This window comes from Coregonus lavaretus, assembly GCF_964263955.1.
Source record: "Coregonus lavaretus genome assembly, chromosome: 9".
NCBI classification, from domain to species: Eukaryota; Metazoa; Chordata; class Actinopteri; order Salmoniformes; family Salmonidae; genus Coregonus; species Coregonus lavaretus.
This window is the reverse complement of record NC_139996.1, coordinates 46252457-46268280: the sequence shown is the minus strand read 5'-3', so window position 1 is coordinate 46268280 and position 15824 is coordinate 46252457. Positions and strand designations below refer to the sequence as shown.

The 15824-nt window shown below is 41.2% G+C and overlaps 2 protein-coding genes across 2 annotated transcripts in view; both read left to right on the top strand.

Moving 5' to 3' along the window:
• The window catches only part of LOC311135376 (receptor-type tyrosine-protein phosphatase eta-like), a gene marked incomplete at both ends in the record, with an annotated part of 62662 nt that extends 60371 nt beyond the window's left edge, over positions 1-2291 (top strand). The window contains 4 exons of the mRNA XM_084169315.1: positions 943-1059; positions 1499-1659; positions 1801-1936; positions 2133-2291. Of these exons, the coding sequence (XP_084025441.1) occupies positions 943-1059; positions 1499-1659; positions 1801-1936; positions 2133-2291 (573 nt within the window). The remainder of the gene's footprint in view (positions 1-942; positions 1060-1498; positions 1660-1800; positions 1937-2132) is intronic.
• Positions 2292-5177: 2886 nt separating this feature from the next.
• Positions 5178-6146, top strand: LOC311135155 (gamma-crystallin M2-like; the record flags this gene model as incomplete). Its single annotated transcript, XM_084169055.1, has 3 exons — positions 5178-5285; positions 5452-5691; positions 5862-6146. Exons 1-3 carry the CDS (start codon positions 5253-5255, stop codon positions 6144-6146), a joined length of 558 nt encoding a protein of 185 aa, XP_084025181.1. The 5' UTR covers positions 5178-5252.
• Positions 6147-15824: the final 9678 nt, after the last annotated feature.

Below are 15824 nucleotides of genomic sequence, written 5' to 3'. Positions count from 1 at the left end.
AAATATGCATATTTAGCATATGCAGCATATGTGGGAACTTCTTCAAGACTGTTGGAAAAGCGTTCCAGATGAAGCTGGTTGAGAGAATGGCAAAAGTGTGCAAAGCTGTCATCAAGGCAAAGGGTGTGTCACTCTCGTTGATAGATGGATCAGACCAAGGTGCAGCGTGGTATGCGTACATAATCCTTTATTAACTGAATACAGAATCAAAACAACAAAATACAAACGAACATGAAGTTCAACAGGCTACACAAACACAAGCCAATACAGAAACAAGATCCCACAACTAAGGTAGGCAAAATGGCTGCCTAAGTATGATCCCCAATCAGAGACAACGATCGACAGCTGCCTCTGATTGGGAACCACACCCGGCCAACATAGAAATAGAAAATCTAGAATTCACACCCTGACCAAACCAACTAGAGAAAACAGGGCTCTCAAGGTCAGGGTGTGTCAGGGTGGCTACTTTGGATAATCTTTTTTGGTTACTACATGATTCCATACGTGTTATTTCATCGTTTGGTGTCTTCACTATTATTCTACAATGTAGAAAATAGTAAAAATAAAGAAAAACCCTTGAATGTGTAGGTGTGTCCAAACTTTTGACTGGTACTGTATATCACCATCATCTAGTGGCCACAATAAATGAATGACAAACACAATTTGGTTTAGGACTCCGGCACTGCAGGAAGAGGTATATCACCAATATTAGTGTTGCGCTTTTTTCAACCACAAAAGAAGAAGAAAATGTACTACTTTAAAATGGGGAGAGCCTCAATGGCACTTCCCATGCGGTCACAGACACCATAATGGCAAAGATACAAAGATGAGTCCTCTATATAACTCTATGGGAGGACCTCCTGACCCACATGTCCTCACACTAAGCTACCCCAATTCATAACAACACACCTGTCTCTCACCCACCCACCTCTCTCTGCTCAGGTCAAATGTGAGGAATACTATTCATCTGAGACCAAGCACTTTGAGTATATCACCGTGACAACCACCTCTGAGATCCCCCTAGAAGACTGGACCATCAGGGACTTTGACGTAAAAAATGTAAGTTGCTGTGATAACAGAGGAGGCTGGTGGGAAGAGCTATAGGAGGACAGGCTCATTGTTATGGCTGGAATGGAATAAATGGAACGGTATCAAACACATCAAACATATGGAAACCACATGTTTGATGTGTTTGATACCGTTCCATTTATTCCATTCCAGCCATAACAATGAGCCCGTCCTCCTATAGCTCCTCTCAGCCTCCACTGTGTGATAATGAGGGAGACAAATATTTTCCTCTTCTGCTGCTTAGTGGGTAAAACCAGAGCAATATACATGGCTCTGGGAAAAACTATCCCTTATAGCTAGCATTTTGAAAATTAATTTTAGCAGATATTTTCAGATCCGACTATGGATCCTGGAAGGGTTCATTCATTACATGTTATGCATACCTTAGTGCTTATCAGTAAGTGTCCCTGTGTTTGTGATTGGCTGACAGGTGAAGACGGCAGAGACACGCTCGGTACGTCACTTCCACTTCACAGCCTGGCCAGACCACGGCGTCCCCGAGACCACCGAACTGCTCATCAACTTCAGACACCTGGTTCGAGAACACATGGACCAGTACTCACGCCACTCCCCCACTGTCGTCCACTGCAGGTACATGCACACGCACACACACACACACAAACATTGTTTATCTTAGTTAACTTCAAGAAGTGTTATTGGTTTGGAAAGTAAATTAACATTATTTCTCTCTCCCTCTCCCTCTTGCTCTCTCTCTCCTCTCTCTCCATTCAGTGCGGGTGTGGGTCGTACAGGCACCTTCATTGCCATCGACCGGCTGATCTTCCAGATAGAGAGGGAGGGTATGGTGGACGTGTACGGCACCATCCATGAACTGCGCATGCACCGGCCCCTCATGGTGCAGACAGAGGTCAGTCACTGCCTACACTGGTCTACATTTCAGCATGTTTCTGGGTTTATTACAGGCCTGCTGTACAATACATCACTGTGGTTAAAAGTGGAAGTTATGCTACAGGTGCTTATGTGGTCAGTAGGTGAAATGTTATGACATCTGAACAGTCAGTTTGCTTCATCCTATTGGAGTACATTGTGTTATTGTCTTACAGGAGCAGTATGTGTTCCTAAACCAGTGCGCCATGGACATCATCCGATCCAGAACTGGAACCAACGTGGATTTAATCTACCAGAACACAGCTGCACTCACCATCTACGAGAACGTAGAACCGAGGAAAGATACATTTAAGAATGGCTACCACAACGCATAGGCCTCACGTCCACTCTTTCCTCTCTCTATTCCTCCCCACTCTTCCTCCACTCCCCTTCTCCACTATCAGGCAGACAGGCCTGGAGAGACGAGTTTAGGAAAGGGAAAGTATTTTTAAGTCTCTCACTGTATTTATTGATCTACTTGATCATGTTGCCTTACACTTTTTTTTATTGATCTAGTTTTTGTAGTATTTATTTGGTAAACATGTTGTGGAAGTTGGAAAAATAACAAGGGAGGTAACTGTTTTTTCAGAGGAACAATGTACAATTTTCATCCAAAGACCAACAATGGAATGTACATAAAATTATATTGTAGAGATGTAATTCTTATATTTCCATATTTTTATATTGCTGATACTTTGAATATCTGCTTGCTCTCTTATTATGATTGTTGTAGGATTGCCAACATTTTAAGAATACTTGCTCAGGTAATATATGTGAAATGATGTGTGGTTATACTATGTGAGAAGTGCCATGCCTTTGTAAATGAATACAAAGATATATACAACACCAGTCAAAGGTTTGGACACACCTACTCATTCAAGGGTTTGTCTTTATTTTTACTATTTTCTACATTGTAGAATAATATTGAAGACATCAAACTATGAAATAACACATATGGAATCATGTAGTAACCAAAAAAGTGTTGACTGACCATGTATTAAAGTAATGATGGACTGTCGTTTCTCTTTGCTTATTTGAGCTGTTCTTGCAATAATATGGACTTGGTCTTTTACCAAATAGGGCGATCTTCTGTATACCCCTCCAACTGATTGGCCCAAACGCATTAAGAAGGAAATTCCACAAATTAACTTTTAAGAAGGCACACCTGTTAATTGAAATGCATTCCAGGTGACTACCTCATGAAGCTGGTTGAGAGAATGCCAAGAGTGTGCAAAGCTGTCATCAAGGCAAAGGGTGGCTATTTGAAGAATCTCAAATATAAAATATATTTTGATTTATTTAACACTTTGTTGGTTACTACATGATTCCATATGTGTTATTTCATAGTTTTGATGTCTTCACTATTATTCTACAATGTAATAACTACTAACAATAAAGAAAAACTCTTGAATGAGTAGGTGCGTCCAAACTTTTGACTGGTAGTGTATATATATATAAATATACATTTAAATGCAGATCTCGTGTATTGTTAAATGGGCCCAATGTTGTGTTGCCATGTATCTCCATCTTTAGGTAGGGATTAGCACCCAACATAACAATTATCCACACAAAAAAATCTTAAACAAACAAATATCCTCTCCTCCCTTCTTTGCCTTGATGTGCCCTCCCAAGAGTTTCCACTAGGTGGTGCAAATACATTCTTCTTTATGTGCAGTGACAGGACAATTACAGTACACCGTTTTATAGGAGGAAAGATAACTACTACTGGCAATAGGCCTATACAAATATTAGTTAATATTAGATATCTAAAGTCAAATGTTAAACTTTCACTCCAGAGAATTTGGATATCCAAACAAGTTTAAAATGAGGAGTTTCATGGGAACCTTTGGGATTTTATGCACTGTTCTGCGTAATGCACTGGATGCATTTACGTTTTTACACTGTAGCTTTTTAAATTTTCCTATTGATGTTTAATTAAGGTTGGTGTACATATTCTTGAGGTGATCATGAGAAATGATTGAGAAACTGCTGTGTGAGCCTGTGGCCCTCCTGACTGTTGAAACCCACGTTGTGCAATACGAAATCACCATTCAATACGAAATCACCATTCACCACACTTCCGTCTGTAAACTCAGCTCATCTCTCACCCTCAAATACTCAGAGGTTACGCATTATGAAACGTTTCCCTACTGTTTGTTGATGACCTACTGTATGTTCTATAGAAAGTGGTTAATATAATGCTGTCATAATGTCTATCTGTGATGTTTCTATCATAGGAGCTGGAAAAGGTTTGCAGTCATTGGGATGGCAGTTTTATATGAGGCGATTTGCCCTTTTTGGAAATATGTGGTTATATATACTGTATTCATGGGCCCCGTCCAGAAACAACCTCTACTCACCAGATCAGAAAGAGTTGTATTGGTAAAAGCAATATGGTAGTTGCTCTACCTAATTATCTGATAGTGATATGCTAGGTGGAATTTTTGCCAAATCTACACAAATATCTATAAAGACCAAGGGAATAAGGGATGTTTCTGGATATAGGTCATAGATTTAAAGACCAGCTGTGATTTAATTTAAAGCCACTATCCTGATATTGTTGTACTGTCTTTGTATCATAATGTACAATGCTTATACCGAAAATAGTCTTCCTCAGAGTTTCAGGAAGTTTTATGGAGTGGTGTAGGAATTTTGTTACAATGCTGTGTGATACACTATGCGATGCTTGCTGGTACAATGCAAAGGAGGGAAAGGTAAAGATTGACTATTTGTATCCTTCCATCTGTCGATACTGGGATTAAAGATGTTGCACTCTTTTCTCTCTAGAAGTGTCTGTGAGCTTCTCTGTTTCACTATTTGCCCACCATGTCCATAGTGTTGATTGAGACAAAAGCCCAAGCCTTTGTGCAATTAGGCTACACTAACTGGGATAAAATACTTCAACAAAAGATTCATTGAAACACGCAACAAATTGTACCATTTGGTAACCAGGTAGTTAGTTAGTCTGTGTTGAATTCTTTGAAGTACCAGAAAGTATCATTTGTAAATTCCTAATGAACATCAGCTAAAACAGGACAAGGTTAGGACTGTTTATTGTTAACCCTTTCACAAAGGCTCATTGTTACTTTGTTCTGGGAGAAACAGCATTTTTAAGGTATTTTGATGGAGGAATGTCCCTGGACATGTGGGCAAACCTCAGTGCTCTATGGGCCTCTAGGCCATGTTGCTGAGTCAGGGGTTAGTACAATGTAGCGACAGGTATAAAAAGGAAGGTTTTAAACAGGTAGGATATCAGTTCCACAGCAAGAGCAGAAGCAGCAGCACAGAGAGACAAAATGACCTCCACCGGCATGAACATGAACAGCAAAGTATATTTTAGTGCAAATATAAACATAAATTTTCCTAGTGTCAGAGCACAAGACAACCTTAATTGCAGAAACCTGATTACTAGTGGGATTGGGTAGGGCCCAAAATGTAGCAATGTCTTTTTGTAAGTTTGAATGGTTAATTAAAATGATTCCTGCTTATTTTCAGATCACCTTCTACGAGGACAGGAACTTCCAGGGTCGTTCCTATGAGTGTATGAGCAACTGCCCTGACATGTCCTCCTACCTGAGCCGCTGCCAGTCCTGCAGGGTTGAGAGCGGCTGCTTCATGGTCTATGACCGCCCCAACTACATGGGAAGCCAGTGGTTCATGAGGAGGGGAGAGTACTCTGACTACCAGCGCATGATGGGAATGAACGACATCAGGTCCTGTCGCATGATCCCCATGGTAAACCCAATAACATTTAGTTTGTAGCCTTTTACAGCGTTGATTTTTGAGATACACCTGTGTCCATTCCTCAATATGTCTACAATCTATGATACTACATTACAAATTTTTTAGGAAGTTCCTGAGCTGTGCAGATGTCTCACTAAAACATGTTGTTCATCATATTACAGCACAGAGGACCTTACAGGATGAGGATCTACGAGAGGGAGAACTTCGGAGGTCAGATGCACGAGATGATGGACGACTGTGACGACGTCATGGGTCGTTACCGCATGAGCAACTGCATGTCCTGCAACGTTATGGACGGCCACTGGCTCATGTATGAGCAACCCCAGTACAGAGGCAGGATGATGTACATGTGGCCTGGAGAGTACAGAAACTTCAATCAGATGAGCATGGGCTCTATGGGCATGAGATTCATGAGCATGAGGCGTATCAACGAGTCCTGTTACTAGATATTGCTTTACTGATGTAAACAAGAGAAGCCATTGAATAAAATGTATTTAAAAAAAGAAGCATTTATTGCACGTTTCTTGTTTATTCTTTACTCAAACACCTTGACAGGCCATACTGAAAACATGCAAATATGTCATTTACCTACCAATTCTTAATGGCCCAAGAAATATACACTGCTCAAAAAAATAAAGGGAACACTTAAACAACACAATGTAACTCCAAGTCAATCACACTTCTGTGAAATCAAACTGTCCACTTAGGAAGCAACACTGATTGACAATAAATGTCACATGCTGTTGTGCAAATGGAATAGACAACAGGTGGAAATTATAGGCAATTAGCAAGACACCCCCAATAAAGGACCGGTTTTGCAGGTGGTGACCACAGACCACTGTAGTATATTAAAATTATGTCTTTGTTAAAGGTTTTTCATGAAGAAATGGAAGGTTGATTATTGTTATCCAGAGGGAAGGTTTTAGCGTGACGTCACATATGACAAACAGGAAGTGGGTGGTAAGATACGGGGATTGAACAGTAGAGGGAGCTATTCAACTCTTGGAAGGCTATATAAAGGGGGGAGCGGTGACGAAGAGTTAGAATGCAGCAAGATTTATTTGGGGTCTGATTCTCCGGATATTGTGTCCGTACTTACGCTGGAACCTCGTGGTTTGAATAAAGGCCTTTGAACCCGATCCAACCTAAGCAGACTTCTTGATTGACGACAACACCTTCCAATAACCATACACTACACCACTTCTCAGTTCCTATGCTTCCTGGCTGATGTTTTGGTCACTTTTGAATGATTGCGGTGCTTTCACTCCAGTGGTAGCATAAGACGGATTCTACAACCCACACAAGTGGCTCAGGTAGTGCAGCTCATCCAGGATGGCACATCAATGCGAGCTGTGGCAAGAAGGTTTGCTGTGTCTGTCAGCGTAGTGTCCAGAGCATGGAGGCGCTACCAGGAGACAGGCCAGTACATCAGGAGAAGTGGAGGAGGCCGTAGGAGGGCAACAACCCAGCAGCAGGACTGCTACCTCCGCCTTTGTGCAAGGAGGAGCAGGAGGAGCACTGCCAGAGCCCTGCAAAATGACCTCCAGCAGGCCACAAATGTGCATGTGTCTGCTCAAACGGTCAGAAACAGACTCCATGAGGGTGGTATGAGGGCCCAACGTCCACAGGTGGGGGTTGTGCTTACAGCCCAACACCGTGCAGGACGTTTGGCATTTGCCAGAGAACACCAAGATTGGCAAATTCGCCACTGGCGCCAAGTGCTCTTCACAGATGAAAGCAGGTTCACACTGAGCACATGTGACAGACGTGACAGAGTCTGGAGACGCGGTGGAGAACGTTCTGCTGCCTGCAACATCCTCCAACATGACCGGTTTGGCGGTGGGTCAGTCATGGTGTGGGGTGGCAATTCTTTGGGGGGCCACACAGCCCTCCATGTGCTCGCCAGAGGTAGCCTGACTGCCATTAGGTACCGAGATGAGATCCTCAGACCCCTTGTGAGACCATATTCTGGTGCGGTTGGCCCTGGGTTCCTCCTAATGCAAGACAATGCTAGACCTCATGTGGCTGGAGTGTGTCAGCAGTTCCTGCGAGAGGAAGGCATTGATGCTATGGACTGGCCCGCCCGTTCCCCACACCTGAATCCAATTGAGCACATCTGGGACATCATGTCTCGCTCCATCCACCAACGCCACGTTGCACCAGACTGTCCAGGAGTTGGCGGATGCTTTAGTCCAGGTCTGGGAGGAGATCCCTCAGGAGACCATCCGCCACCTCATCAGGAGCATGCCCAGGCGTTGTAGGGAGGTCATACAGGCACGTGGAGGCCACACACACTACTCAGCCTCATTTTGACTTGTTTTAAGGACATTACATCAAAGTTGGATCAGCCTGTAGTGTGTTTTTCCACTTTAATTTTGAGGGTGATTCCAAATCCAGACCTCCATGGGTTGATAAATTTGATTTCCATTGATGATTTTTGTGTGATTTTGTTGTCAGCACATTCAACTATGTAAAGTATTTAATAAGATTATATCATTCTTTCAGATCTAGGATGTGTTATTTTAGTGTTCCCTTTATTTTTTTGAGCAGTGTATAAAAAACACTAAAACATATTATACTAAAATACAAATGTGGTTTATTTACTGTTCCTAAAGTCTGATTTCCAGTGTCTTTTCACAAAAAATAAATATATGCAAGTTACAATAATGATTCCAGTGTCTGTGCCAATAACTTAAGGTTACTTTCATAACCCAGGTTCTCTGATAATATGAGTGAGATGAATCACATATAGGGATTAGCTGAAGGTGGATCACTATGAAGAACTAATCACACAAGAGACAGAGGTCGAGTGGCAAATGAGATGAGCCCTCCCTACTTATAAGGCGCCACTCGCCCGCCCTCTGGTCATTCTCAAGCATGCCTCTATTCCTTGCGCTCTTGTAAGCAGGGAAATGCGGTGATATATCTCACTCATATTATCAGAGAACCTGGGTTACAAATACCCGTTTTGATGTATCACATATGGGGATACATCCCGGTGCGTACTGACCCATCATCATAATTTTCATTGCTATCATAATCAGCTTTCTCTGACCATCTGTGCTTCAGCTCTGCTCTGGGGTTATTTCACAGAGCAAGGTCAATATAGCTAGATAACTTCAATTAACACTCAGATATAAGTATTTATTTTCAGGTTATAGAAGTATCTAATCTGTTATATCACATCTGTCTCACATTACCAGGATATACAGAGTTGAATGAAAATATTTAGAAAAGTTAGTTAGTGCTTGTAGTAGATGCTTACGTTCTGGGTCAATATGTTCCCACTGCCAGGGTTACAACTCCAGGAAGGAGTTTATTGCGGCCCAGGGTCCTTTGCCCGGCACTGTCAACGAGTTCTGGAGGATGATCTGGGAGAAGAACGTCCAGACTCTGGTCATGCTGACACGCTGTAACGAACAGGGACGAGTGAGTACACATACGCAGACACCATTTTGTTTGTGGGAAAGGGGATGTAACCATCTGCATGCAGAATATATAGTCATCTACTCAAATGCTCCTTCTCTGGTTCAGATTGTTGAAGTGCTCCAGACTACCTTTCAGTCACTGCAGACCTCCCTATATGGTGTCAAGCTAGTCTTGAATGCACCAAAAATGAAATTCATGAATTTCACCATAGCCCGATCTCAGCCAGAGAAGGTTAGCATTTTCACATCTGGGGGCACATCCATTGAAAAGGTGTCATCCTACAAATACTTTGGTATATAGTTGGACCAGAAGCTCTCTACAAAGTTCACAAGGATAGTCTTGTGAGGAAGCTTAAACTGAAATGTGTTGTTTTTTTCACAACAAGGCTTGTTTTCTGTTTGAGGCTAGAATGAAGCTTGTTCAAGCCATGTTTCTTTCAGTAATTGATTATGGTGTACATGCATGCAGTCTCCTCTGTGCTACAGAGACTGGACTCAGTCTATCATGCATCCTTGCGCTTTGTAACAAATGCCAAGTCTCTGACCCACCAATTGCACCTTTTATCAAATGGTGGGCTGGACCTTGCTTTACATGTGCAGACAACTACATTGGTACTTTATGTGTTCATATACAACCTATGGTTCTAACGAGGAACTTAGCCTAAGATGCTTTTGGGAAATCGGGCTCAGATTGGCATGATGACGTGTTGCTGTGCTGATTGTGCGGTACGTTTTATACTTTGTAATGTTGTACTGACTGCTGCTGCCTTCTTGGCCAGGTCTGGTCTCCCTTGTAAAAGAGACTGTGTCTCAATGGGAATTTCCTTGTTAATTGAAAACAAATCTAACAGACACACACAAGACAGCACACTACCAGATTCAGGGCCGGATCAGTCTCGACGCCAGTCGTCAAGCCCAAGCAAGGATGGTGACCAAAATGAAAATATTTACACAAACAGAAATTGCAAAAGGACAAGAGTATTTACACAAACAAACACTGGCAGGCCACCAGGCCGAAAGACTAACCTGCCCACCTCTCTCTCACTAAGTGCCAAACCAACACACCTGTGCAATGATCAATTATCAAGGGCTGCTTTCAGTACGAAAATAAATGTGTGGAACGTTCAATTAAATGGAAACTGTGCTGTACTGAACGACTAGATGAAAAACAGGGAGCATTGTCTTCTTCTTCAAAATTGGGTTGCTTATTGTTAGTAAATGGCTTTAAGCTACAGTACCAGTCAAAAGTTTGGACACACGTACTCATTCTAGGGTTTCTTTATTTGTGTTATTTTCTACATTATAAAATAATAGTGAAGACATCAAAACTATGAAATAACACATGGAATCATGTAGCAACACACAAAATGTTAACATATTAAAATATGCATATTTAGCATATGCAGCATATGTGGGAACTTCTTCAAGACTGTTGGAAAAGCGTTCCAGATGAAGCTGGTTGAGAGAATGGCAAAAGTGTGCAAAGCTGTCATCAAGGCAAAGGGTGTGTCACTCTCGTTGATAGATGGATCAGACCAAGGTGCAGCGTGGTATGCGTACATAATCCTTTATTAACTGAATACAGAATCAAAACAACAAAATACAAACGAACATGAAGTTCAACAGGCTACACCAACACAAGCCAAAACAGAAACAAGATCCCACAACTAAGGTAGGCAAAATGGCTGCCTAAGTATGATCCCCAATCAGAGACAACGATCGACAGCTGCCTCTGATTGGGAACCACACCCGGCCAACATAGAAATAGAAAATCTAGAATTCACACCCTGACCAAACCAACTAGAGAAAACAGGGCTCTCAAGGTCAGGGTGTGTCAGGGTGGCTACTTTGGATAATATTTTTTGGTTACTACATGATTCCATACGTGTTATTTCATCGTTTGGTGTCTTCACTATTATTCTACAATGTAGAAAATAGTAAAAATAAAGAAAAACCCTTGAATGTGTAGGTGTGTCCAAACTTTTGACTGGTACTGTATATCACCATCATCTAGTGGCCACAATAAATGAATGACAAACACAATTTGGTTTAGGACTCCGGCACTGCAGGAAGAGGTATATCACCAATATTAGTGTTGCGCTTTTTTCAACCACAAAAGAAGAAGAAAATGTACTACTTTAAAATGGGGAGAGCCTCAATGGCACTTACCATGCGGTCACAGACACCATAATGGCAAAGATACAAAGATGAGTCCTCTATATAACTCTATGGGAGGACCTCCTGACCCACATGTCCTCACACTAAGCTACCCCAATTCATAACAACACACCTGTCTCTCACCCACCCACCTCTCTCTGCTCAGGTCAAATGTGAGGAATACTATTCATCTGAGACCAAGCACTTTGAGTATATCACCGTGACAACCACCTCTGAGATCCCCCTAGAAGACTGGACCATCAGGGACTTTGACGTAAAAAATGTAAGTTGCTGTGATAACAGAGGAGGCTGGTGGGAAGAGCTATAGGAGGACAGGCTCATTGTTATGGCTGGAATGGAATAAATGGAACGGTATCAAACACATCAAACATATGGAAACCACATGTTTGATGTGTTTGATACCGTTCCATTTATTCCATTCCAGCCATAACAATGAGCCCGTCCTCCTATAGCTCCTCTCAGCCTCCACTGTGTGATAATGAGGGAGACAAATATTTTCCTCTTCTGCTGCTTAGTGGGTAAAACCAGAGCAATATACATGGCTCTGGGAAAAACTATCCCTTATAGCTAGCATTTTGAAAATTAATTTTAGCAGATATTTTCAGATCCGACTATGGATCCTGGAAGGGTTCATTCATTACATGTTATGCATACCTTAGTGCTTATCAGTAAGTGTCCCTGTGTTTGTGATTGGCTGACAGGTGAAGACGGCAGAGACACGCTCGGTACGTCACTTCCACTTCACAGCCTGGCCAGACCACGGCGTCCCCGAGACCACCGAACTGCTCATCAACTTCAGACACCTGGTTCGAGAACACATGGACCAGTACTCACGCCACTCCCCCACTGTCGTCCACTGCAGGTACATGCACACGCACACGCACACACACACACACACACACACACACACACACACACACACACACACACACACACACACACACACACACACACACACACACACACACACACACACACACAAACATTGTTTATCTTAGTTAACTTCAAGAAGTGTTATTGGTTTGGAAAGTAAATTAACATTATTTCTCTCTCCCTCTCCCTCTTGCTCTCTCTCTCCTCTCTCTCCATTCAGTGCGGGTGTGGGTCGTACAGGCACCTTCATTGCCATCGACCGGCTGATCTTCCAGATAGAGAGGGAGGGTATGGTGGACGTGTACGGCACCATCCATGAACTGCGCATGCACCGGCCCCTCATGGTGCAGACAGAGGTCAGTCACTGCCTACACTGGTCTACATTTCAGCATGTTTCTGGGTTTATTACAGGCCTGCTGTACAATACATCACTGTGGTTAAAAGTGGAAGTTATGCTACAGGTGCTTATGTGGTCAGTAGGTGAAATGTTATGACATCTGAACAGTCAGTTTGCTTCATCCTATTGGAGTACATTGTGTTATTGTCTTACAGGAGCAGTATGTGTTCCTAAACCAGTGCGCCATGGACATCATCCGATCCAGAACTGGAACCAACGTGGATTTAATCTACCAGAACACAGCTGCACTCACCATCTACGAGAACGTAGAACCGAGGAAAGATACATTTAAGAATGGCTACCACAACGCATAGGCCTCACGTCCACTCTTTCCTCTCTCTATTCCTCCCCACTCTTCCTCCACTCCCCTTCTCCAGTATCAGGCAGACAGGCCTGGAGAGACGAGTTTAGAAAAGGGAAAGTATTTTTAAGTCTCTCACTGTATTTATTGATCTACTTTATCATGTTGCCTTACACTTTTTTTTATTGATCTAGTTTTTGTAGTATTTATTTGGTAAACATGTTGTGGAAGTTGGAAAAATAACAAGGGAGGTAACTGTTTTTTCAGAGGAACAATGCACAATTTTCATCCAAAGACCAACAATGGAATGTACATAAAATTATATTGTAGAGATGTAATTCTTATATTTCCATATTTTTATATTGCTGATACTTTGAATATCTGCTTGCTCTCTTATTATGATTGTGGTAGGATTGCCAACATTTTAAGAATACTTGCTCAGGTAATATATGTGAAATTATGTGTGGTTATACTATGTGAGAAGTGCCATGCCTTTGTAAATGAATACAAAGATATATACAACCAGTCAAAGGTTTGGACACACTTACTCATTCAAGGGTTTTTCTTTATTTTTACTATTTTCTACATTGTAGAATAATATTGAAGACATCAAAACTATGAAATAACACATATGGAATCATGTAGTAACAAAAAAGTGTTGACTGACCATGTATTAAAGTAATGATGGACTGTCGTTTCTCTTTGCTTATTTTAGCTGTTCTTGCCACAATATGGACTTGGTCTTTTACCAAATAGGGCTATCTTCTGTATACCCCTCCTACCTTGTCACAACACAACTGATTGGCCCAAACGCATTAAGAAGGAAATTCCACAAATTAACTTTTAAGGCGGCACACCTGTTAAATGAAATGCATTCCAGGTGACTACCTCATTAAGCTTGTTGAGAGAATGCCAAGAGTGTGCAAAGCTGTCATCAAGGCAAAGGGTGGCTATTTGAAGAATCTCAAATATAAAATATATTTTGATTTATTTAACACTTTGTTGGTTACTACATGATTCCATATGTGTTTTTTCATAGTTTTGATGTCTTCACTATTATTCTACAATGTAATAAATACTAACAATAAAGAAAAACTCTTGAATGAGTAGGTGTGTCCAAACTTTTGACTGGTAGTGTATATATATATATATATATATATATATATATATATATATATATATATATAAATATACATTTAAATGCAGATCTCATGTATTGTTAAATGGGCCCAATGTTGTGTTGCCATGTATCTCCATCTTTAGGTAGGGATTAGCACCCAACATAACAATTATCCACACAACAAAATCTTAAACAAACAAATAACCTCTCCTCCCTTCTTTGCCTTGATGTGCCCTCCCAAGAGTTTCCACTAGGTGGTGCAAATACATTCTTCTTTATGTGCAGTGACAGGACAATTACAGTACACCGTTTTATAGGAGGAAAGATAACTACTACTGGCAATAGGCCTATACAAATATTAGTTAATATTAGATATCTAAAGTCAAATGTTAAACTTTCACTCCAGAGAATTTGGATATCTAAACAAGTTTAAAACGAGGAGTTTCATGAGAACCTTTGGGGTTTTATGCACTGTTCTGCGTAATGCACCGGATGCATTTACGTTTTTACACTGTAACTTTTTAAATTATCCTATTGATGTTTAATTAAGGTTGGTGTACATATTCTTGAGGTGATCATGAGAAATGATTGAGAAACTGCTGTGTGAGCCTGTGGCCCTCCTGACTGTTGAAAGCTATGTTGTGCAATACGAAATCACCATTCAATACGAAATCACCATTCACCACACTTCCGTCTGTAAACTCAGCTCATCTCTCACCCTAAAATACTCAGAGGTTACGCATTATGAAACGTTTCCGTACTGTTTGTTGTTGACCTACTGTATGTTCTATAGAAAGTGGTTAATGTAATGCTGTCATAATGTCTATCTGTGATGTTTCTATCATAGGAGCTGGAAAAGGTTTGCAGTCATTGGGATGGCAGTTTTATATGAGGCGATTTGCCCTTTTTGGAAATATGTGGTTATATATACTGTATTCATGGGCCCCGTCCAGAAACAACCTCTACTCACCAGATCAGAAAGAGTTGTATTGGTAAAAGCAATATGGTAGTTGCTCTACCTAATTATCTGATAGTGATATGCTAGTTGGAATTTTTGCCAAATCTACACAAATATCTATAAAGACCAAGGGAATAAGGGATGTTTCTGGATATAGGTCATAGATTTACAGACCAGCTGTGGTTTAATTTAAAGCCACTATCCTGATATTGTTGTACTGTCTTTGTATCATAATGTACATTGCTTACATCGAAAATAGTTTTCCTCAGAGTTTCAGGAAGTTTTATGGAGTGGTGTAGGAATTTTGTTACAATGCTGTGTGATACACTATGTGATGCTTTCTGGTACAATGCAAAGGAGGGAAAGGTAAAGATTGACTATTTGTATCCTTCCATCTGTCGATACTGGGATTAAAGATGTTGCACTCTTTTCTCTCTAGAAGTGTCTGTGAGCTTCTCTGTTTCACTATTTGCCCACCATGTCCATAGTGTTGATTGAGACAAAAGCCCAAGCCTTTGTGCAATTAGGCTACACTAACTGGGATAAAATACTTCAACAAAAGATTCATTGAAACACGCAACAAATTGTACCATTTGGTAACCAGGTAGTTAGTTGTTGTTGAATTCTTTGAAGTACCAGAAAGTATCATTTGTAAATTCCTCATGAACATCAGCTAAAACAGGACAAGGGTAGGACTGTTTATTGTTAACCCTTTCACAAAGGCTCATTGTTACTTTGTTCTGAGAGAAACAGCATTTTTAAGGTATTTTGATGGAGCAATGTCCCTGGACATGTGGGCAAACCTCAGTGCTCTATGGGCCTCTAGGCCATGTTGCTGAGTCAGGGGTTAGTACAATGTAGCGACAGGT